The 23,766-nt window shown below is 39.9% G+C and overlaps 1 protein-coding gene across 1 annotated transcript in view; it reads right to left on the bottom strand.

The window, feature by feature from the left end:
- The window catches only part of MDFIC2 (MyoD family inhibitor domain containing 2), a 42,059-nt gene extending 18,996 nt beyond the window's left edge, over positions 1–23,063 (bottom strand). Inside the window, exons 1-2 of the mRNA XM_031056414.1 lie at positions 22,863–23,063; positions 22,119–22,206 (exon numbers count right to left, since the gene is read on the bottom strand). Of these exons, the coding sequence (XP_030912274.1) occupies positions 22,119–22,206 (88 nt within the window). The 5' untranslated portion in view covers positions 22,863–23,063. The remainder of the gene's footprint in view (positions 1–22,118; positions 22,207–22,862) is intronic.
- Positions 23,064–23,766: the final 703 nt, after the last annotated feature.

Below are 23,766 nucleotides of genomic sequence, written 5' to 3'. Positions count from 1 at the left end.
AGCCTGCAGGTTTCCTCCCCCTTCAAGTCTGTTTTTTACTCTTGCCAGTACCCTGCCTTCTGTTTAAAAGCATTAGTAATACCAAATAAAGCTAAAGACGCTTGCTATAACAACTAAGTTGTTTCCTTTTTAATCAGAGCACATGCTTATGCCAGGTTTGGCATGAAGAATCTGTGGAAGTGTTTGGTTCAGGGCACAGTAAGCTGATCATTTGTTAGAAGTAGTGCATTACATATAATTTTGCTTTTAGTGGTACAATTTACTGTGAGGTTGGTACGAGTGTTGGTAATATAATTTTTGCTTGGTTGGAGGTGGTTAAAACATAAAGACTAGGAAATAATTCTATTGCCATGTGTGTTGAATTGTGGTTTGGTCGCAGCAGTTGTCTGCAGCTAAGTGGCCATCAAAACCTTTCTTGGGGTGGCAATAAATTATAAAAAAAATCTTCTGAAAATATCAGTTTTCAAAGAGTAAAAGATGCAGCAATTATTGTGACACAGGTTTGCAGTCTGTTTCTGATTATCTTTTTGGCTGGAGAGTTGGGGTTTCTAATTGTAAGGTTAAGGAATCCTTTTTATCTATCTCTTGCCTCCTAATCCTATGCTAGACAGTATTGATTTCTGTGCCTTTTGTCTTCTGGGGAAGGAGACAATCTCTGGCTCATGCGAACATCTTGTTAGAGTCTGCTGAGGATTAGGGGGTGTGACAGTTTTCTTGCTGAGCCTTTTTATTGGGGATTTTTATGCCTGCTTTTCTGGGAGGTCTTTGAAATGTCTTTTATGTAGCAATCATTTCACTCTTTCTTTGTTGTCTCAAATGTTGAGGCTGTATTCTTCTCATCTGTTCCTGTTTATATTCCATACTAGCTGGTCATAACAGTTTAGCTTGAAACTATCATCACACCGTGTGCTTCTGAATCACAGGAGTGTTGCTAACAGCTCTAGGACGACTGCAAATTTGAGGGTTTTTTTAGGGCATCTGAAGATTTAGCATGGTAGTTTAGTATGAAATACTGATAAAGAGGTTCCAGATGAAAAACAGTTTGAGAATTGGATTTTTCAAGCATCCTCAGCCAGGTATAGGCCCTTAAAAATGCTCCTGCTCTAATGAGAGATGTCCCCCTCAGGGTGGTGTTCATCATTCCAGCTCTACCTGATAGGCAGGATTGTTGTTCAGTCTTGCCTAAACTCCTACAGAAATCAATGGAAGACAAACCCATCCTGCTGCAAGTCATCTCGCCTCGACTGAAGAGATTAAGCCAGGAAAAAAATTGCTTTTTTGAAAGTCTGGTTTTGTCCCTACTCTCATCCCTTCTCCCTGCAGTTGGTTACAGGTAATTATTCAGACCAGAACCCAAACTTCTCTGAAGTCAGATGATTGACTAATCCTGGCCAAAGAAATGAAAGAAACTTAGCTTTTCATAAGGTTCTTCATCTCAGTTTCAGGAAGTAATGGGTTCAGTCAATGTACTGCAATACAGGTAAAGCAGTAGATTGTTTCCTAAAATTTTTATTAAATCAATGCTTTTATATCTTGAGTAGCTATCTTAAAACATATGGACTTCTCATATCGTTTAAAATGAGATGATATTTCTGACACTATGTAAGTTCAGGTACCAGCTGGGCAGATCCCAGATTTAAGGTTGGGCAAGGAGCCAGGGTTATGTAACCTTGCTGATAATGAAGATATGAGAGACAGGTTTCTGAGACATAAGGGAAAACTGGTTGCATCACCTTCCCCTTAGATAAGATTGCAGTAAAAATTTTGGTGTTGTGACTTCATTACCAAAACTGAGAGACTGATGTGCACAAGATGCTGTCTCCAAATATTAATCTAGCTAAAGTCTTTATTTCACTAAACTATGTATCATACCTTTGTAGAGGAAGAAGCTACCTCTATACATGCTTACTTTTTGTGGCAATAAATACTTTCCTGAAAGCTGGTTTCCTTTTTTCTCTCCCTACCAAAAATTTGTCCCATATAACAGCACTTCTACTTCCCTTTGTGTACAGCCTCTCTAGCCTAATTTTTAGTGTCAAAAGCCATATTTAATACAGTTCAATTTCACACATAACCACAAACCCCATTCTTCCAGATATGGCCTCAGTTTATTTTATATCACACATCTTTTTGTTAAGGTATTTTATGCATAGCATAATATGCAATGATACGGCACTGATGTTTATCAAAATTGTTTTACACTGTACTTATTTCTATTCCTGTCTTTTGGATCAAGTACAATACAGCTGCAGATTAATACCACCTTTTAAAAAAGGCTTAATGTGTTTATTTTCTTACCACATTCACTTCATCCACTAACGTGTTATATGGATTATATTTAATGGGAATCTTGTGGGACTATCAAAGGGCATTTATTTTCTATTGAAATAACAATTAAGATAACACTCAACTAATATAGTAATCAAATAAACCTGACAAATAACAAAAACTTTTTTAAAGCTGCAGAGGCATGCTAACAAATCTATTTGATCAATATATGGGATGTAAAAAAAGAGGAGACAAGATTGACTGATGAATAAAATGGAACTGACACAAATAGGCTGACAGCCAGTCGCAAGTCTCTTTAGGGCAAATGCAATTAACTTAGAATAATAGACTCAAATTTGATGGTTAGAAATGCATTTTTATTAACAATCACAGCCTGAATCATTATGCACTCTTATGAATAAAATTGTAGTTATACTGAAAGTCTGTGTATACATGTACATACAAAAAAGCCTTGTTGAAGGAGAGCTTTATTTTTGTGACAGAATGGTTGTGTGGGATTTAAAATATAAAGCATACACAAGTATAAATCTAAATATTCAAACCAGTGATATAAAAATTACATATTTAGTGTGCTAGTATTAATGATAAAGGCAATAAGCACTGGTCCCAGGACTGCTTGTTCTTTTGGGATGTGAAATTGCAATCAGGGATTTACAGATTTCATTCTGAGGCAGAGAAGTCATTACTAGAAACATAAGCTCATTCTCTTTACTTTAATAGCTATTTTAAATCATTCATTTAGAAAATACATTAACTATTTATTGTATAGGCAGTACGTTTCCACTGGCATTTCATTTTCATGCTTTTCTATAATCCTTTTTAGCAAATTATTTTATTAAAAGAAGATTAGAATTAGCAAAAGGATCCTACCAATTTTTGAAAATGCTACTCTTGAAGAAGAATATTTCCCATTATTAACAGGTATGCAGCATTAAAACTTTAAAGGAAGGGAAGAGATTCAATTGCTAATGTGTCCTTTTTCTTTTGACCTTCATTGCAGTGGCTGATTGCTATTTGTAAATTGCTTTCAAAATTATTAATCTCATTTAATTTCTGAATAAATACATAACCTTCTTTGTTTTCCCTCCCAAAAATCCTCAGACTTTAGATATGAATAGAGCTGCCCAAAGGTTATGTTGTAGTGCAGACATCTCTTATTTGTGGGAAAAGAGAAAAAACACCACTTAATGCACACAAACACTACAAGGTACTAGTAAAATATTACATGAATATGAAACCACAATCCTTGCAATGCTTGGTGCTTAAACATCTGCAGAAAAAGGTGGAATAGTAGGAATTAAAACTGCACTGGGAGTTGTTTTAATCCAGTGTTCTCCAGGTTCATGTTTGTGGTGGACTTCTGGCTGGGCAGGGACAGGAGAGCAGCAAGACACAATGCCCTGGCTGCCTACAGCATGAAAAACCTCACCCTGCTTCTCAGCCAGCTCCTGGGGCTGCTGAGATGGATCCAAGCAACATCCACGCTTGGTTTTCTCCACCTTGAAGGTGATTTTAAGCCTTCCCAATTCTCCAAAGTAAGAAGGGCACAGATGCATCAGGAGGCAGAACACCTCCTGTCTGGTAGGGGAGAGGCTCATGGAGACCACTGAGAACAGGGATGGTGTCTGGCTGGGGAAGAGATTTTTCTGGTAAACACCTGGTGTCTGGGGAATTCATCTTTGATTTTCTGCCTCTAATTAGCCTTAAAGTCATTACTGTGAGGAAAAAACTTCATGGGAACTCCAACAGTTGCTGGAGATGTTCCAGCCATTTCTTTCTCTCATAATCTATTCTAGATAGTCACCACAACACTTTGTGAGCTGGCGTCTTGAATAGCTGGCATTGCTTGTTCTTAGAGATAAGATGGATGGATCACATGTTGTTCTAGCACCACCAAACCTGGTGTGTGCCTAAAATGGCAAAAATCCAGTTGGTTCTGGTGTAGTTGTTTTAGTTTTACCCAGAAATCATGGCAAAATATTCCAAGACTTGGCTTGCTGAAGGTGTCTCACAGATCTGCATTTAGTGTAAAAAGGAGTCTGAGTAGCTCAACTTGTGTTATCTAATTAATGTCTCCTTTGTAGACATGTTGCTGGAGACTGATGGGGAAAAAATCTACCTTTTTGAATGTGTTGCTAGAAAAAGAATGTTCTTTGACCACGCTTACTTCACACTTTAAATGAGAAACAGGTCTTACTAAACTTTGCTAAGTTACTTTAGATAAACAGATGATCTCCTGATTTAGGCAGGGCAGATTCTTTAGGGTCAGTGCCCAACTGCTGTGTGGAATTGGGGCTGTGGGCTCAGTTCTGCCAACTTGCTGGTTTTAGGCTACTGAAATACTGACCAACTTCACACAGTGTTTCCTGATGTATGGTGATGTAAGAGAATGGAGGCTCAGGTCCTGCATGATGATAGACTAATTCTCCACTGGTGCAATCATCCAACCAGAACAGGAATGACTCATTCCACCCATAAATATCTTGAGGCCGTTGTGTGATCATTTAAACTCGTTCACACCAGCCTCATCTCATTTGCTTGAATGGCCTTTCTCCTGAGTTAGGATGATACATGAAAGAGAAAATCCAGGCCCTTAAAAATAAAATCATGATTAGTTTCTCTTAATAGCTGCTCTATTAAAAGAAGTCAGATCTTCAAAAAGTTTATTAGCAAAAGACAATGTATCTAAGTACATTGGGGTTATTTTTCCTAACTCAGCAGCCACAGGCTTGTTGCTGATGTTTCATACTTGCAAGAGGCTTCTACTGACATTTGTATTCCATATTTTTTATATTGCCTTCTTAGAAATTATTTTGTTCAAAGAAGATTAGAACTACAAAAATGTAACTACCATATCTTGAAAACACTTATCCTGAAAAAGAGATTTCTCCCCAGCACCTGCCACTTTTGCTCCACTGTATCTTAAACCTGCTCTAGTTCTGAACTCTGATTTCACTGTTTCATGCTCCCAAAATATTAAAAGATTACATTCCCCATCGGTTTACACTTTCCTCAGTTTTTACCTTCTACAAATAAGGCTTGGCCAAAATGTTCTTGATGAAATAAAAATACTTTTGCTTTGCTTTCTGTTCACCTCATCCTCAAGCAGGTGCCAGGCAATCTGTGGCAGCTCTTCTGCTACCTGAGAAATATCCAGATATAGAAACACCAGGCCAGCCTCTGTTGTCACAGCATGGAAAGCCAAAAATAGATGACATGAGAACATATTTCTTCCAATGAAAATTTTTGCAGCTACGTGAGTTCTTCAGATAAGCAGGTTTTAGTGTTGGAAGAGAACAGTGTTGAATGAAGAATCTAGAATGTACATTTATGATATAAAAATAGTCTGTGTAATATAGGCTTAATCAGATAGGGATAGGCATATTTGAATATTCCTTCTTCCTGTGGTGAAGAATTGTGGCAACAGCTGGTCTTCCATGTCAGGTATATGTTTCCTCTTATTAATATGGTTAGAAAGCCACAAAATAAGTAAGTTTCTTCCTAAAGCCATATTTGTAACATATTTAGATTGCCCTTCCCTGGTTTGCAGTGTGATTCAGGACTGTCCTGAAGGTTGTGTTGCACAGACATCATCTTGTGTTAGGGTCACTGGCATGGGGGAATGATGGAATATTTTAAAGCTGAGGAATAGTGCCAAAAAGGATTACAGGTCATGCAGATGCAAAGGATCTCAGTTCAGCTAGACCCAGTCTTCATGGCATGAAAATCTCTGTGGGCTAAACCCTTAGGTGATTTCCCTCTTATTTCTCCTTAAACGCCGTTAAGTGACAGTGCCTGAAACACTTCCTAGGGCAGAGCATTGCCTAATCATCCTTGCTTGGAAAATATTTCCCTAACATTCAAGCCGTGTTTCATTCATTTCTCCAAATGAGCACAAGGGCAGCTGTCCCACTGTGAAAGTGGAAAGTTATAGAATGGGTTAGTAATTCCAAGTGGAGTAAAGAAGTCAGCACTGCAGATTCTTCAAAACTTGGTGTTTCTGGAATAATTTGTTTCCTCCTGGTCTTGGTGGTGCTGCTTACTTGTGCTTTTCTTCACAGTAAAGGGTCACATTTTGTTCCCTCATGTGGTTTTCTTTTAAATCAAATTACCCTTAAAGACACCCAAGGCAATTGCCATTTCAGTTAGGATCTAAGTATGTTTGATGGATACCTTTTTTATAATAGGCAGTGTCAGTGGTGCTAGGACAAGGGCTTGATTCTGCTTTAGCTTTTATGACAGTGCTAATAAAGTTCCCTGGTTCCCAGCTAACATGTAACAGCCCCGTTACTGCAGCACAAAATTATGGTTAGGACTCAGCTGGTGGTTATTGTCCTGTAAATGTTCAGCATATTTCAGTGGTGCATTAGCACAAAGTTGCTGTGAGGAGTGACTGGTGATTCCTGCCATGGCCAGAAATCTGTCACACTAAATGCTCAGTGCAGATACAGGTGAAACATTTCTGTCCCTGAAAACTTGAGGTCTACATAGGCAGCTGAACTGTGGTGATTTTGCAGGTGATAAGCTGCAATGTGGACAGAGATTTATTTTTTCTGAAGAACACAAAAGCAGCTCAGGTAAAGTCAGGTACAAAACTATGTTCATTTGAGTGCTAAATGGATAATGAAAAGTCTATTTTTTCTCCAGTTTTAAATAGTGTCAGCTATAGCCTTTATCCTCTCTATTGCTTAAAAATCCTTGCTTTATTTTCTGCTGTCATCAGGGAAAGAACTACGTTGATTCACCTTCTAGGTGGCTTTCCAGCTGTGTATGGTGTATATTTTTAATTCCTTAAGGTTCAGTTTGAATTGTTCATAGAACACTTACGTAATTTCAGTGAAGGTTCTAATGTTCTCCCAAGAGAAGGTGAATTTGTGAGGGTTGTCATTATGCTTCTTTTCAAACAGCCTTTCCCAAAATTTCAAGGAAGGAAAACCACAAAATTGCACTAAAATGGCAAAAAACACCTATATAAAATGTTGCTTTCTTGTGAAAATAAGCAAAAATACTGTAAGTACCTTGGAACTCAGAGTAGTCTATGGAGCTCTGTGATTTTTGGGAACAGGTTAGCCCAGCACAATTATCCTCTCTGTCTGGGGCTCACAGAACCCCTGTCAGTAATTTTTTTTTCCAGAGGGATTTATTCTTTGCTGCATTAGTGAACACAGTCAAACCCCAACACATCAGCAGAGAGCCCTGTCTCTAAATCTAGGTGCTGCTCCCTGAAAGCCAAAGGGAGTTTTGCCATCCACTTTGATGAAAGTAGGAACAAGCCCTTTATTTGCAACTTAAAGCAAGTAGGTTAGAATTATGAAGAATGATTATTTAAAATAGCAATGATGTAATATCAGTGTCAATTCCATTATTTTAACAGATGTAAATTTGCTCTGCTCTTGAACTCTGGTGAATTTTAATGGCAATATTAAAGAGATACTATTAAGACTACTTAAAAGAACTATTTGTAAAAAGTGTCTCCAGTTAGGGGGGGAAAAAGTTTAAATTGCTTTTTTATTCAGTCTGCACAATTATTTATTGAAGGGTTTTGTATATTACAAATTAATATGCATTAGAAGCTGAAAAGATCACAAAATAATTCCAGTAGTCATTGAATATGGGAGAGCTTGCACTGTTTAGACAAAGCAAATAGAGTCTTTATCCAGCTGGAGTTTAGGCAGTCTTCACCATAGTGAAAATAAGGATTTTATAATGTACATTATGGGCAATGCAGATGAAGAAAGCAGTTTAAAATCAGCAGCTTAAATAACTGTAATGTAAATTTACATACATTCCAAGGCAAGAGCCATGCCAACAACTCCAGTGTTGTACCTGGCTAATGGTGACTGCTGTCCCTTCCATGGCAGTCCAAGGGAATCCAGGATTTGGAAGTAATTGCAGGATTCAGATCTAATTTTTAACAAAACCTACATTCCAGTGGGGACACTGATGGGAGAAGGAGGTCAGAGTGACCAGTCCAGAATGAGACTCTTAAAATTTATGTACAAAGCTGCGAGCATCTGCCTCAAAAATGTTTATTTTCAGGAGTGGAAGTTTAGTTTTACAACCAATTCTAGGGCTTCAGTTCAGAGCTGATAAAATGAAATGTAATATTTTGAACAGGCTGGTATTGCACAAACAAGGTTATCACAGGCCAGAAATGTAGGTGTTGCCACTTTTATTTTTTTTTAAGAGTCATAAAGCAACAGAAGATAAGACTGAGAGTCAGGGAAAAACAGATTCTAACAATTCAGCACTGGAATTTTTATTAAGGGCTCATTTTTCTCATTAAAGTCTATGTCAGCCCTTTGTGATTTTTACCTCATCTACAGCTATTAATTTTGGGTGCTAAAATTATTTCTGTTTATTTCTTGGCTATATGCAGAGTTCATTAAGAGGTGCTGGGCACTGGAAACTGCAGTCAAGGGTCTCAGCTACCCATAAAGCTGGATATTTAGAATATCTAAGTATTACATATACCTAAAGCAATCACACTTCTAAGTAATTGCTTCACCTCCACTCCTATTAATCACCTTCATGGAGCAAATAGGCTGCTTTAGTGGTTAAGTGCTGAAAAGGATTTGAGAACCTCAAGTGAAAAGTAAAAATTTGTCAGGTTTTTTACCTCATAAGGGAAAACAAGGTGCCTGAGCAAAGCTGGACTTTGTGAATCATTTGACCTCACAACTGTTTCTTCTGAGTAAAGTCTAGGAATGCATTCTTGGAAGAATTCAGCTTTGATCCTAGAGGAAATATCTCTTTCCATTAGTTTTTATTTCCTTTCCTTGCTGCACACAAACTTGAATATTACAGAGGGCAAATCCATGAAATTTTCTCTAATTTTCCGCTGGGAGGAGAATCAGGCTTCATCTTCAAGTGACAGTCTTTCAGTTGTGCAAAAAATGTCTTTAATTCTGTAAAAGCCACCTAGCTGAGAACTCCAGGCTGACCTGCTGGGGCAGGAGAGAAGGTGGAGGGGGAATTTGACTGCAGCATCTGTGTAAACTCACAGACGGACAGATTTAGACATCACTGCCTGTAAACACAATCTCCAAGGGTGGAAAGAGCTGTTTTCTGTCGATGGAGGCGCACCATGACTAACTTTTGTTTTTGTTTCCTTTGCATATAACAAGATTTTCTATATTGTGCAACAAACCATGTTGATCAGCTGCTCAAGGGGCATCTCCTTGGCCACCAGGTCGCCCTGGCTGTGGCAGGACTGACCCAGAGCAGAGAGGTCAGTGCAGCCTGTTTGCATCACAGTTGACCCAAGCAAGTCTAGCTCAGCGCAAACCTTTAAAGCACAGCCTAATGCAGCCCAACAAGCAAGGCTTGGGAGAGTTTCCCTGCCAGAACTCAAACCCTGTGCTGCCAGTTTGCTTGTAACTTATTGGTATGGTCTACACAGTGCTCCTGAGATTAATAAATATACAATCCCATATCCCATTACCACGCAGTGTTTGAAACATTTCCCATTAACAAAACACAGCGCAAGCAGGTAAAAATATCAATGCATCTCATTAGTGGGGGGAGAATGGAAAATATGTATTATATAAATGCCAAGTTTTGGGCTCCTGGGAGAAGTTTAGGGGGGTGGGGTGGGGAATGTATTTCTCCAGGTGGTCTCAAGTGGAAGGATAGAGTTTCTTGACTACACCAACAATTAGAAACAGTGCAACACTATAGCCAAGATGTGGCCTCTAATCAAAACCAAGGCATTCTTCATCTTCTATCAGAAGCAGACTCAGCAACAGGCCTAAGCACAAGCCTAACTTCAGGCATATGAGTAATTCTGGGGACTCTGCTCTTGAAATCTTGGCCTAAAGAATCATATCTGATGTTTTCATTTTGTCAGCATGTGCATGAGTTGTTTTGGGTTGCACAGCAACCTGCAGTGTCCTGTGCTCTGATTTTCTTCAGCAGTAATAGAAAACTTGAGTGTGACAGGAATGAAGGTGGGGCTGAAGTATGGGGGGATTGAAGCCTCGGGAAAAATAACACAGGAAAACTGTGTGTGATGAATCCATGCACTGCAGACCCACGGCCTGAAAACCAAACAGACCAAACCGCTCAAATCTTTGAGTGGCAACATCTTTTTCTCCCATTTTATAGGAATGCTGGGGATGAAATCAGCACTGCAAAATACTGGGAGAGGAACACTGACATTATTAATTTCAGTGAGCAGCTTCTGTTCTCTAGGTTTTCACAGCTGACCCTCTGTTAAAACACCTAAGCCTGGGCATAGGAAAGCAGATGTTTAATTTGTGTTTTGGGTCTGGGAGGGACCTTGGTAGTTGCTGCACTCTGCCTGAAAGATGAGGTTCAGATGGACCAAAGTCCTTTTATCCTTGAAAGGTTGAGCCCATGGCAGGGGTGGGAACAAGATGGTGTTTTTAAGGTTGCTTCCATCCCAAAATATTTGGTGGCTCTCAGCAGATCAGCAGCTCTTACCCGCTTTTTTAACTTTTTAGGCTGAAACAATCAAACCCATAATTCAATGGGTGGGTTTTTTTTAGGGAAGCAGATCTACTTGGCGTAGATTTAAAGGATATAATACACCTCTTCTTGGATAAACACAAGCAGGTAGTAAATCCTAACAGGTTTCCTACCATGGTTTAGGATACCTTAGGCAAAACCTGGAGTACCAGTTTTTACCTGGGATCTTTCTAACTCACTCTTAATGCAGTGTTTCTGGAAAGTTCTTCACGGGGAAAAAAAGAAGAACAGCCAAAGAAATTAGAAGCTTGGAATGGGAGGTCTGTTGGTTTTGTGCTCTCATAAATTGCCTGCAAAACACACGTGGCTGTTGAAGGGCCGTGCTGGGGGGAGAATTCCCCTGGCAGAGCAGCACCACATGTTCCTGCTTGTCCATGTGCAGCTGGACAGTGGATCACATAACGCTGTCAGTGCCAGCTGGCCACCCCCGGGGGCCCCAGAACTGTAAATAGAGTGGGCAAAAAAACCTCCCAGGGGCACAGCACTACCTGTGAGAGAGGAATGCATGAGCCAGCTGCCCTAGCCTTGTAGCCAAGGCCACAAGACAGGTGGCCATGCCTGGCCCAGGGCTCTGAGTTTGTCCCAGGCTCATGCCTGGAGCCTGGATGTCTGGCAGGGTGGTTAAGAGGTCACTGAGGGTGGTTTGGGGGCTGGGGGGAGGCTGTGCAAGAGCTGTGCCCTGCAGACCTAAGGGCAGGCTCCTTGTAAGGTGCTCAGCATAACGGGGGCTCTCAAATGCCCTTGCTGGCATTGCATTAAAAAATCATTCTGTGAGCAGAAGGGGCACGTGGTGCGGGCACAGCTAAGATTCTACTGTTATTTGATTAACACTAGTTATTAGTTTAATTAGTTTATGTATTAGCAGTTTTTCTTTAAGTGAGAAAAGTCTGGACTATATAATCAAGCTCTTGTACAATCCATGCCCAGCTTTTCCAATACCTACACTCTTACGTGGTGCTGTGCTCACCCTCCCCACGTGTGATGTCCCATCCCATGGGGTGTCCTGAAGCTCCTGCCGTGTTTCCACCTTGTCCATCCTCCTCCCTGTCCCTAGGCAGCCCAGGCAACGCCTGCCCAAGCGGATCCAATAAGAAATGGGGGCATTACAGAGCCAGCCAGCAGGGAGGTCTGGCTGTCAGAGGTGTGACCTTGAGAGACCACCCCTGTAAGGTTTAGCAGCAGGAGAACAGGAGGAGGAAATTTTTGGCAGGCAGGATGAGAGTCAAGGGAGGATCAGGTTAGATGTGGCCCAAATGACACTGCCTAGACATGTGCACCATTTGTTTTCCCAGAGTTGATGAAGATGCACATTTGTAGTCCAATCATCCGTTGCTCAGCGTTCTGACAAGTTCTTGTTTTATGAAAATGCACAGAGATAAAAAAACCCAACTTGGGAAAACTATGGCATTGTACGTATAAATCTGTTTTATTCTGTGTGAAATTTAACTGTAATGATCTTAATGATTTATGTAAAGTGAAATATTGGGTTTTCCTTTTTCTTTCTCTTTCAGCCCTGGTCTCACACAGGCATATTAATGATTATTTGTCAAAGTCACACTGTTTGCTTACAGGGTACGAAGGCTTTTTAGACACTATAATGACAGCTTTTGATTCACTTGATAATATTTAGAATAAGCCATAAAAGCCAATCTCTGAACGAACAGACCACTTTTATTGGCTTTTAGTGCTATTACTGCTATCATAAGTGGTAAATTGGCCTAATGCAAGTAATACTGCTGTGTCATACTGTAAAAACCACTGCTGAGATTTTATATTTTATTTATTTTTCTTGAAAAAATTTCAAGGCATGGGGACTGTACTATCCTTCTACAAGAATTGGTGATTCCCTCCAAGCCAGAGCTGGGGAAGCTTCCACTGCTGTTTGGAATTTCTGTGCTCAGTGGTTACCATTTCTGATGGAACAGGACTGATCATAAAGTTGGGGACCAAGACTGTGAAGTGAATATCTTTCTAAACCTCATGGGCTACTTATTTATTTAAATGATAAATAAACTAGGAAAAGAAAGAAAGGTTGCTTAGCTGGAAGCTGAATTGGATATAGTTCAAATACTTTAGGCTAGATTTTATGTGCCTTGTTTTATAATAGCAATAGTATTTTTTTAAATAGTAAGCACTTAAAATATCTGCTGACAATAAATTTGGTCACCACATCATCTAGCCAGAATGACTACCAGGTGCCATAATTGCTTTTTCCTATGATTCTCTTGGCTTTCTTCCCCGAATCTCATCATCTCTTATATTGTTTTACCCACTCCTGGAGTAAGCATGGACTTCAGAGCTTCAAAATCAGCCTACAACTTATTTTTCTTTTAATAAGGAAATTTGGTTTTTGAGTATTTATAGATGAGGGAAACTGTTGAGAAAGTGAAACTGAAGAGACTCGAATTGACTTTTGAGTTTTCATTCTTTTATCTTCCCTCTTCTTCCTCTTTGCTCATGAACTTTCATAGTAGATATTTTTCAGTGGTTCTTGTTTGAGGGGGAAAAGTGTAGTGGGTTTTAAATTTAGTTAGAACTTGAATATTCTGAAGGCAAATAAAACTTCATCATGGTATACTGTGTGGTTATTAAAAAACTAGTGACAGGGAAGTCTGAGTAATAATCAACAACAACTTGGATGCATGTTTGAAATAATTATTCATATTCAATATGCTGTAGGAACAGGAAGAATCATATTCCAATTTAAATTCTGGCATCCAAGCATTTGTGGATACATGAAAGCATTTTGGCACAAGTTTTAGTTGCCATGGGCATGTAGTTAAACACAATTTTTGGTGCTAGAAGGGTTTAACTTCTGTTTAAGACAACTATATTTACAAAGATTACAAAGCAGAAAGTTCTCTAAATCTGATGTCTGAGTTTTCTTCAGTTGGAAAATACGGATTTGACCTGTACCTTACTCTGGAGAACTCAAGTGGTTTTATCTACCCAAAATCTACACTTCTGTGAAGTGCAGGTGCAGTGATATAAGCAGAGAGTGTTCCTAGTTGCATCTCTGCTGCAGTAGCATCTCCTTTCATTTGAAGCTGTTTGTAGACATATCTCAGCAAGAAGAACATAATCTGTCAGTAATCAGTTCTCTCATGTCTCAACAATATCATGGCAATATTTGTTTTTCTGTGGAGCACAGCAATGAATGGTGCATCTACTTCTCTGTATCTGGAGCCCACTGATGTATTCAGGGAGAAGTTTTTCTTCCTGGGCATATTTCTGTGCTGTGTGTATTCATTTATATGTGAGAGAAGACAACATTATCATGTTTAACTGCTGCAATCATAAGCACATTAAGTAGGCAGATAATAAACAATCCATCTGAATTTATGATTAAGTTAATTGTGTCTGTGTTTTTCTAATGTGTTTATTCAGATTAAAGACTGAAATTAGAATGAGACTATATAATCAAGAGACCCTAAGAGACTGTTTGACTCCTATGAAATAAAAATTAATTTAGTTTAGGAAGGTAACAAAGATCTCTGCAGCACTGAAATATCACTTAGGGGGTTAAGAGGCCTTGTGCAATTCTCTTCAAAGAGATGAACCTCAGGAGTTATTAAGGAACTCAGCGGACACTGGGGGCTTCAGCCCCTCATTTTTGCATGTGTCCTTCTGTCCAGCAGGCAGCAGACTCCCAGGTTCAACCTTCTGCACAGTGCATGCAGAGGGTCAGGCAACAGGGACTCAAAAGGTGAGGGGATAGGGGAGGAAACAAGGAATTAAAGTTGGATTGGGTGTTGAATCTCAAAGATTTTCCACTTTTTACTGATAGCTGAATACTTTCCCTGACAGGATTAGAGCCCATCCCTTCACTCAGATGTCCTTCCCTCTGTCTCTGGAGCAATGAGCTTTAACTGGTCAGTCCATTCAGAGACACTTGGGCATCTTCAAACCATGATATTGCACAGTGTCTGGTATCTGGGGATGAGAGTCTTCTTCTGGAAGGAGTGAATCTGAGCACTCTCCTATGTTCATGTGCCCTGAGCCCAGATTTGAAGTCCCAGATCTAATCACCAAGCTGTTCTGATGAAGGGTTTGTGTCCAGGATTTTATTACTGATCATTTAGAGCAGTCACTTTTAATGTCTCTTTCCATTTGGACTTAGTTCTAAATACTTATTTAAAAATAGATGGAAAATAATTCTGTTGAATCTCAGCTAACAAGAAATGTTTAAACTAATTTCACTTCTGATCTTCTTCTCTATAATAACTTTCAAAAGCAATAGACCACCAGCCTGCCCAGTGTTTAGCCCATCCACACAGCACTTTGCCTTGAGTACTTAGAAGCAGTTGTATTTTAGAGAATGATTGGAAATCTTCAGTCAGATGAGGGGAGGTCTATTTTTTTTTCATCATCTAATTATATTTAATGTGAATATTTCATTGAACTGCTCCAATAATAAGGATTTTGCTACACCTCTGTATGACTGTGACTGTCAGTTTGGCTCCACATACCTGTGTGTAATCTCCCAAGCCTATAAAACACTTCCTGAAAACTGGCTGAAAATAATCCATGATTATTCTGCCTTCTAACTCAAATCAGGCCTGCAAAGTTTTTGTTGTGATGGGCTTGCACTGCCTCAGATCTACCAGTCCAGTTTGGCATTTGACCCTTCCCTCTATGAACTGAGGTGGTGAAATGAGCCCTGGCTTTGTTCCTCCTGCTGCAGTGATGCCCTGAGATGATTAGTGCTATCTATTCTTAAGCATATTGGGACAAATCAGATTTTTTGCAAGCCAGTGCAGCTCTGTTGCGTTAATGAAATTATTCATCTCTTTAACACTGACCCTTAGGCTAAGATTTTCCATGCACCAGTTTGCCATCTTAAGTAGGAAGTGCTGTGGAGGCCCTTGGACATGTGGGTTCTGCTTTAATGTTTATGATGCTGAGATATTCGACAACTAGTGTGTCCTTAGTGTTATTTCATGTTTTGTTCTACTCACACGATGGGCAAAATTCTGAATATTTTGCTCAAGTACAGCAAAGAATAGAGTTGGTCTGGAAAACTTCCAGTAGTGAATGAAGCAATACATTCAGGTCTTCCCCAGCACTGGCAGTTGAATGAAATAAACTTTCCCTTTCTAGAACAAATTTACTTCAGGCAATCAAACCTAGATAAACATTCACGTATATTTTTATAATAGATATCCAGGATATCCACACAGAGGAGCATGACTTTAAACCTTTAACACTATCACCCAGAGAAATACCCTTGTCTTTACTGTACATCTGAAGTCTTACATCTTCAGGGATCTTCCAGCTCAAAGGTCAAGGACCCCTCCGTTTATAACATCGTAATTAGGAGTGGTGAGCTGGGACCACTGCAGATTTCATATACTCCCTCTCCATTGGAAGAGTCTTTAAATCTGCTGGTTTACAACTTAAAGGAAGGGTTGTCTTCATTAATTCATTTGGTCATAGTCCTGAAGCTGACAAGGCATCTTCCAGGAATTTGAGCCCCCTGGGATCCTTGTCATCAGTTTTTAAATGTGCTCTTTTTTTGTGTGTGTGTGGTGTTCTTATCTGGAACCTGTCTGCTTGGATTAGAACATTCATCTGAGAAGCATTTGGCATTTTCTGTTACATGAAACTGAGAAGTCTTTCTTTGCTATCAGTCTTCTACAAAGCTTTTCAATGCAATGACTTAATTCAGGCTGAAAGAAGAGAGTGAAAAAAGCTTCTGGACCCAAGTCAGCAAAATTCAGGAAACAAGTGTCCAAGCTTGTATGTAAAATTGCATTCAGTGACTTGTGAAATTTTAGGAAGAAATTCTAAAAATGCCATTTAACTCCCTAAATGAAGGGATGCAAGTCAGATCAAAACGCTCTGCTGAGAATAGTCTCAGCAAAAGTAAAAGCCTTGTACTTTTACTCCAGTCCTCCCAAACCAGGGATAAAACTGGAAGATTGTAAAAACTGGGAAATTCCCTGAGTGTCTCCAGGACAATTCTCCTTCTGCAATACCAGTTTTGTGGCCTTGTGTCCTTCCCTCTTTATTAATGCTTGTAAAAGTCTCTTCAAGCCCCTGGGTAAATGGGAGAGAAGTGTTCTTGAAAAAAGGCATATTTGTGTGCTCCCATATAGAAAGGTTTTCCCCTTATTCCAGGACCAGGCTGTGGGAAGTTTTGGTGAAGTTAGGAACAGTCTGCTCCTGTGTTGGGATGTACCACAAAGAAATGTGGCCCAGTCTCACCCAATGGGACTAATACTGGAATAAGGTATTATTTGAATAATGCCACTACAGCCAGGTCTATGATATAAGTAAATCTCTCTTTTCATATGAAATGTAGTCCTTTTAAGGGGTGAAATATAATCCTGAACAGAGGCTCTATTTACCACTTAAGCCCTATTTTATGGTTTAAGTGCTGACCTTGCACTGACCCTCAGTACTGGGCTGAATTTCACCCTACAGCAAAAAATCTGCTGGCTGGAGCAGTGGATTAAAGAAATTGGGGCTAGACTTTTTTACTATTTGCAAGACAATGAAAACAGGCTTATTTTAGACAAAAATGTTTCTGATTTATGAGAATTTTAGTGCAAAAAGGGGCTATTTTGGAGAAAGTCTTGAGATTAGACTTTCAGTTATATTTTTGGCAAGAGAGCAAGGAAGCCATTTCATTAACTTTTCACTGGAAGTTATATATGGAGGGCATTTGTGTACACAGCTGGGCAGCATAAAACAGGAGAGCTTTGTGTGAAAATATCCTGAAATGAAATTTCATTTCTGTGTGAGTTGGATCTGCGTTCCTGGGCTGCCGTGGCCAGTTTGGGATGAAACCATGGGAGGGCAGTGTGAGGCCCTCAAACGTTTTTTTTTTCCCCCCCTTGTGTTTGCAGGGGATGCAGAAATAGTGAACAGACCACTGTGGTCCCTGTGCAAAATCAGTGTCACCTTTTATAGCTTTGTGTCCGTCAGATAAGCTCCCGCCTGCTCCCACGTTTCCATATGGCTGCAATCACCGAGTGATACCAAGAGATTTGTTTGCAAGAAACTCCAAAAGCCACATGCTGAGGCTGGTGTGAATTTAGCTCTGCTTTGACCTCCTCCTTTCCCAGCAGATGGCTGCTAATCTGGCCCTAAATCACTGCCGTGGTGGAAGGAGCCACTGGCCTGTGTGCAAAGGCAGAGCTGTGGCTGTGTTGGGCAAGGTGGGACCATCCCAGAGTCATTCCTGGGAGTGCTGCTCATCCTTGAGTGCTGCCTTTCTAAAGGCATGCCTTGTGTAGCTTCCACATTTTACAGGACCCTCTAATGGCCATGTTGGTTTAGGGGCCCGGAGATTCTTCTTGTTTGGAGTATGATGATCTGCTTGTTGCTCATTGAATCACAGAACCCTAGAATGGTTTGGGTTGGAAGGGACCTTTAAGGTGATCAAGTTCCATCCCCTGCCACGAGCAGGGACACATTTCACTATCCCAGATTGCTCCAAGCTCCATAAAACCCAGCCTTGGACACTTCCAGGGAAGGGTCTGCCACAGCTGCTCTGGGCACCCTGTGCCAGGGCCTCACCACCCTCATGGGGAAGAGTTTCTTCCTAACATCTAATTTAAATCTCTCCTTTTTATTTTATTTTATTTTTAATTTTAAAAAACTTCCCACTTTTTCTGTCACTCTCTCTCCATGGAATCTTGTGAGTGCATGAAGCAGGTGGGGATGCAAGGCCTTGCAGAGGACATTTCTGAAATATTATCTTCAAGTTATATTAGCTGTTCTTTATTTATACGTGTCATATTCTAGGCACTGTCATTTATGTTATTTTGTGCATGTCAGGGCAAAATGTGCATAAGTGGGGATAGCACATGCACTGAGGATTCCTGCTTCAGTTTTCCACCGCAGATAACTTCTGAAGCGCTTATTTGCTAATGAACCCATGTTTCACTCTGCCCTGATGTTTTGTAGGCGCTGACATGGGGATCTCTGTATCTCCACCCAGAACCAGCTCCCATCTCCAGCAACTCCCCTTTTCTTCTCATGGAAGGGAAAAAAGCTCCAATAACTCTCTCCCCTCCTACACAAAATAGGAGCCATTGTCTGGTTTTGCTGCTATATCCCAGGGTTTCCTCAGGTTGGTTCACATCAGAGTTGAGGTCAGACAAGCAGAGCTGCCTTTTCTCCGTGCTCATTCCTACAGATTCTGCTTGATTTGCATGTGATGGTCTGATGCATACCCTCCAGATGCAGGGTTTCTCATCTGTTGTGTGATCTTTAGAAATAAATAGTCCTGAAGAATATTCCATGCTATCAGAAAACATTTCTGGTATATATATTCCTTACCCTGAGACATCTTGGAATAGGACTGTAAACATTTCATCATCCTTGTTCTCCCTTTCATTCCTGGGAGTCTTTCGTGTTATCCACATCTAGACTTCAGTGCTAAATGCCTCAAAAGATAGAGATGTTTTGAGACTTTTTAAAGTCTAAGCTAACCTAGAAAACACATTTAACACTCTTCTCCCCTGTTTACATTTTGATTACTATTTAATTATGGTGCTACATTCTGCAGGTACTGTAGAGGACCCTTCACCAGTAAAAGGCTTGTAGTACAAGGAAAAAAAGAAAAGGAAAGGACAGATTTGTCATTGTCCTTTAAAAAAAAATACAGACCAAGGCCATAATTATGATTTCCCAGACTGTGCTGACTTGTGCAACATTTTTGTCCCTGTGTCATCTTTAACTGCCATCAGTTTCCTGCAGAACCCATGGCAGGGGTGTGAAGGCACATCAGTGGGTGAAAAGGACTTATTTAGAGACAGAGCCATGAGCTGAACTGCTTGTACTCGTCCTGCTTATAAGATACAAGCCTAGATGCCCAGCCTACTGTTTTTCTCTAATACTTCTGATGAGGCTGGTTTGGTTTCTGTTTTGCTTTGGGAAAGCTCTCCCTCAGAACAAAGCTTTGATTTCTGCTCTTAGAGGGTTCATGATAGAAGTAAATTATCTTGTTCCAAGAAAAAGTAGAAGATAAATAACTGGCAGCCAGATCAAAATCCCTCTGCCCTGATTAAACAGTTTCTAATGCTGAAAGACAACAAAAATGTATAGATACCTTATTTTGCTGTTGACCCACTGTACAACCAGTCCATGAGCTTTTACTTTGCAAAGCATTAGGAAAAACTGAAGTCTAGGAAAGACACTAAAACCACAGCCTAGTTGTTTATTTCTGATACTATGTGGTTCATGATTGTTTCTTTTAGAAGGAACAAATAATCAATACAAAACCATGAATAAAAATAACTTTTCTTTAACACTGGATGCTAAAAGAACATATAGTCTTCTTACTGTGCCTGATGGAAACAGTACAAGTCTGTTCTCCATAATTCTTTGTTTATTGGAATGCCTGAAATCTATACATGAGGTATTTTTAAAACATTTAAACATAGAAGTTAAGCTTCTGCTCCAGACAATTTGTTTCACCATATTCTAAAATCCCAGTGCATACCACAGAAGCGCTTAAAGCAAAGAAACAACAACAAATTTTTTTTAAAAACAAACTTCAATTTAAGATAAAATAATTTCCATATTCTTATTTCAAGGAAAACTTGCTTTCCTCATGAGACACATTCAGTTATTGACTCAGCTGCTGTAGGAGATGTTCAAGGCCCAATTCTGCTTGGTGGCACTTTGGAAAGGAGAAGTGCCAATAGTCAACACTTGGCTCTTTCTGAGAGATTGCAGCTTCTCCAAGCACAGAACAATCAAAATGTTGCTAATGATCCTGAAACTCTAAGAACTGAAGGAATAAAATCTTGTGAAGGAGGCTAGCTAAGTGAAATGAGTTCAGGTAGCGTGCAGCTGTGAGGGATGCACCTGGCTCCTGGAGGAGGTCTGGACCAGAGGGTAAATCACAGTATGGGACTCTGAGGGCCTTGCCATCACTCTTACCCTATTCAGAGACATGATAGAATCCTTTGGACTTTATATATATCCCTTAGTAGAGTGGCAAATCTCTTGTGTTTTACTCTCTAGTGATGGAATAAATGCTCAATTCACTTACATGTTTGCTTGCTCAGCTTTATCTCTTTCCGGGACACTCAAACTGCAAAGTTTCTGCTTGCTGAGTTGTTGTTGAAGTTAACTGACCCCTTGCAAACAGAGGACTTTGGGTGTCCAGCCAAGCCAAGTCTGCAGGTTGGTCAGTGAGCCCTGCTCCAGTGGGAGCTTTTCATTCTGTGCAAATGCTGCAAAAACTTGGAAAGCTGCAAGGCAGGGACATTAATTCAAGCCTGCTTTGCTGCAAACACTTTTGCAACTAAAAAATCTAATGTGCATCCAATGACACGAGCTTCAAATAGTGATGCACATCTTACAGATGATATAACAGTGTCTATAAATGTGCCTTTTGCCCAATACTCCCATAGCTGGCATTTTCAAAATATGAGGTCACTTGTTGAGTCTTCCCAAAATATTTTTTTTAGGATTAGAATACAACTGTTCTCATTAAAAAGCATAATTTGCACCCAGCCATGGACATTTAATTTCTATCTTGTGCATCTTGAAAGCTTGCTCTTGGAACTTCTATTTAATTCAAATCCTACTTGTCTGTAATAAATGCAATAAAGGGATTCTGCTATGACCAACAAATTTGCATGAAGATGTAATAAACTATGTTCTAACTTAGCAAATCAAATTTTTGCAGAAAGAAATCTATCCCAAGAAGATTCCTTCTTTATGGGTAGAAACAATAAGCAAATCTTCGCAATTTTTTCTTTTTTTAAAAAAAAAGCAGCTTAAAAATTAGAATGTAGTATTTGAAATACTGGTATTTGTTGCAAATTAGCTACTTAACACCATTTCTTTTTCATCCTTTTAAACCTGAAAGGTCTCCATGCTTGGCTTTTGTGACTTGTCTACATTTGAGGGTCAAAGTTTCTGTGCATCCAAAGCGCTGACAACTGATGTTATTTTGTTCTAAGATAAGACAGTGCCAAATCTGAAGATTCAGCCTTGATCTTTACTCATGTTTGAGAAAATAATTATTAATAATATTAATCCAATTCAGTAGCTGTTTTAGTTACTAAAAAACTTTTCATCAAAAGTAAGATGATCATCCATGCTTATTGGTCAGGTCAAATGAAACTTTCCCAGGAATGCAAGGACATTAGAAAAATGAGCTTTCAGGTTACTTTAAAATTTAATAATTCAGGCCTTTCTGTACCAAAAGAAATTGTATGTGCATATTGAGCAGAAGTCAAGCTATGGAACTTTTATGGTAGAAATTTCAGGCCCTATTCAAGTCTATAGGCTATTTTCTGCCTTTTTTTATTTTTAAGAAAAAGAGAAATGTCTGAACACAAACCAGTAACTAATAACTCAAAGTAACTTACCTTTTTTCAGCCAAGAAATATTTTGCTTTTCATGTTCAAAACTTTCAGCTGCTTTGATTTTTACCTTGTCTGTCTTGTCCTCTGACATCTGTGGGAGAGAAAAGAATTTGAGGATGTCAAGTTCTTGTAAAGGAAGTTTGACAGAGAAAGATGTTCTCTGTTTAGGTTCCTGCCATAATAAATTGTGCATACTTACACAGACACTTTTTTCCCCTGCAGATTATTGATACTACATAATATCTGAGCCGTTGAATTTATGTTCTGTCCCTAAATGCTTTATCAATATTACATGGTTGCTGTTTGCAGAGGGATGCTTTTGTAATGTAACTATAAATTACATTATGAAATAAATTATAAGCTCAAAGCATGGTGGTAATAGATAAACACATAACACATAGAATAGGTACAGTCAGGCTGAGGAGGAGGCATCCAGGCTGCCTGTTTATTGTGGCTCAAAGTTGCTGTAAAGCCTGCTGTCAGAGAGCTATAATTACATAAATAGTAATAAATATTTATAAAGGCAACTTGAACAAAGTGTACCCCCCCGAAAAAAATAAATCTTTACTACCACTTGCACCAATTTATTTGCTGTAGAATCCCGAACAAGTGCCGGTACCTGAGGGCATTACATGCACAGCCCCTACACTGTGGCTTGTGCTAGGAATAAGATTAGACAGCCTGGGCTTCTCCTAACTGCAGGCAGTGGAAATAGAAGGCAGTAATCTCAAGCATTTCTGGTTTTACCTGTATCTCCCACCCGGGCACAGAGCAGCAGGGTTCAGGCGCCGAGGAGAGGAGCCTTTGGCCGGATCCCTGGCTGGGTGTTGGTGTCCAGCATCCCCACACACTGCAAAACGAAAGGATGAGCAATGCACTCCCTGCCTGCCTGCTGTGTGGTGCCAGATTTGTCTTGCTGCCAGCATCAGCCAACTTACTGCTGAGGGTTTGGGGCTTTTTCTCTCCCCCCCCAACCCTCGTTGTTGTTTGCATTCACTTCTAGAGCTGGGGAGGGAAGGAGGAGGGTAATGAGCATCCCAGCAGTATTGGAGTGATTTAAAGAAAAATACCAGAAGCTTTTCAAATAGAAAATATTGGTTTGGGAATGCTATTACTGCAGTTCATAACCCAGTGAATCTGTGAGAGGAGGAAGAAAATAGAAAGGGAACCAGGAAATTAATAGCAACAAATCAGATAAATGTGCCATGGTTTGGGCTAAATATAAGTTGAGATACTGAAGGATATAGAAATTAGACACTAAATATCTATTTACAGCTGTCACTTTGGCAAAGGAATGGTCTCAGCCCATGGGGAGCTGAGTGTTGTGACCCTCCCCAGCTCAGCCCTTCCCTCCAGTGCCACGGGGCTGAGTGGGACAGCACAGGGCTGAGTGGGCTTGGCACCAGCACAAGGGGGCAGGGGACCACCTGGGTGGGCTATGCCACACCTTGAAGGCACTACAAAGTTCAGTTTGTTAGCTGGTTTAAAAAATTCTCTTGCCACAGTTCCCAGCAATATTGCTCTACTGGTAGTAGGAGTAGGGTGAAGCCTAAAGAGAAAAAGATTTTAGGGTGCTCAAGTATTTTGTCTTTTCTAACAGGACAAAAAAAGTCACTCTGCTTCCCAGAACTGAGTTTTGAAAGGGTTGGTT

Source organism: Geospiza fortis, unplaced genomic scaffold, assembly GCF_000277835.1.
Source record: "Geospiza fortis unplaced genomic scaffold, GeoFor_1.0 scaffold70, whole genome shotgun sequence".
In the NCBI taxonomy this organism is placed as follows: domain Eukaryota; kingdom Metazoa; phylum Chordata; class Aves; order Passeriformes; family Thraupidae; genus Geospiza; species Geospiza fortis.
The sequence above is the reverse complement of the archived record's forward strand: the minus strand, read 5'-3'. Positions and strand labels throughout refer to the sequence as shown.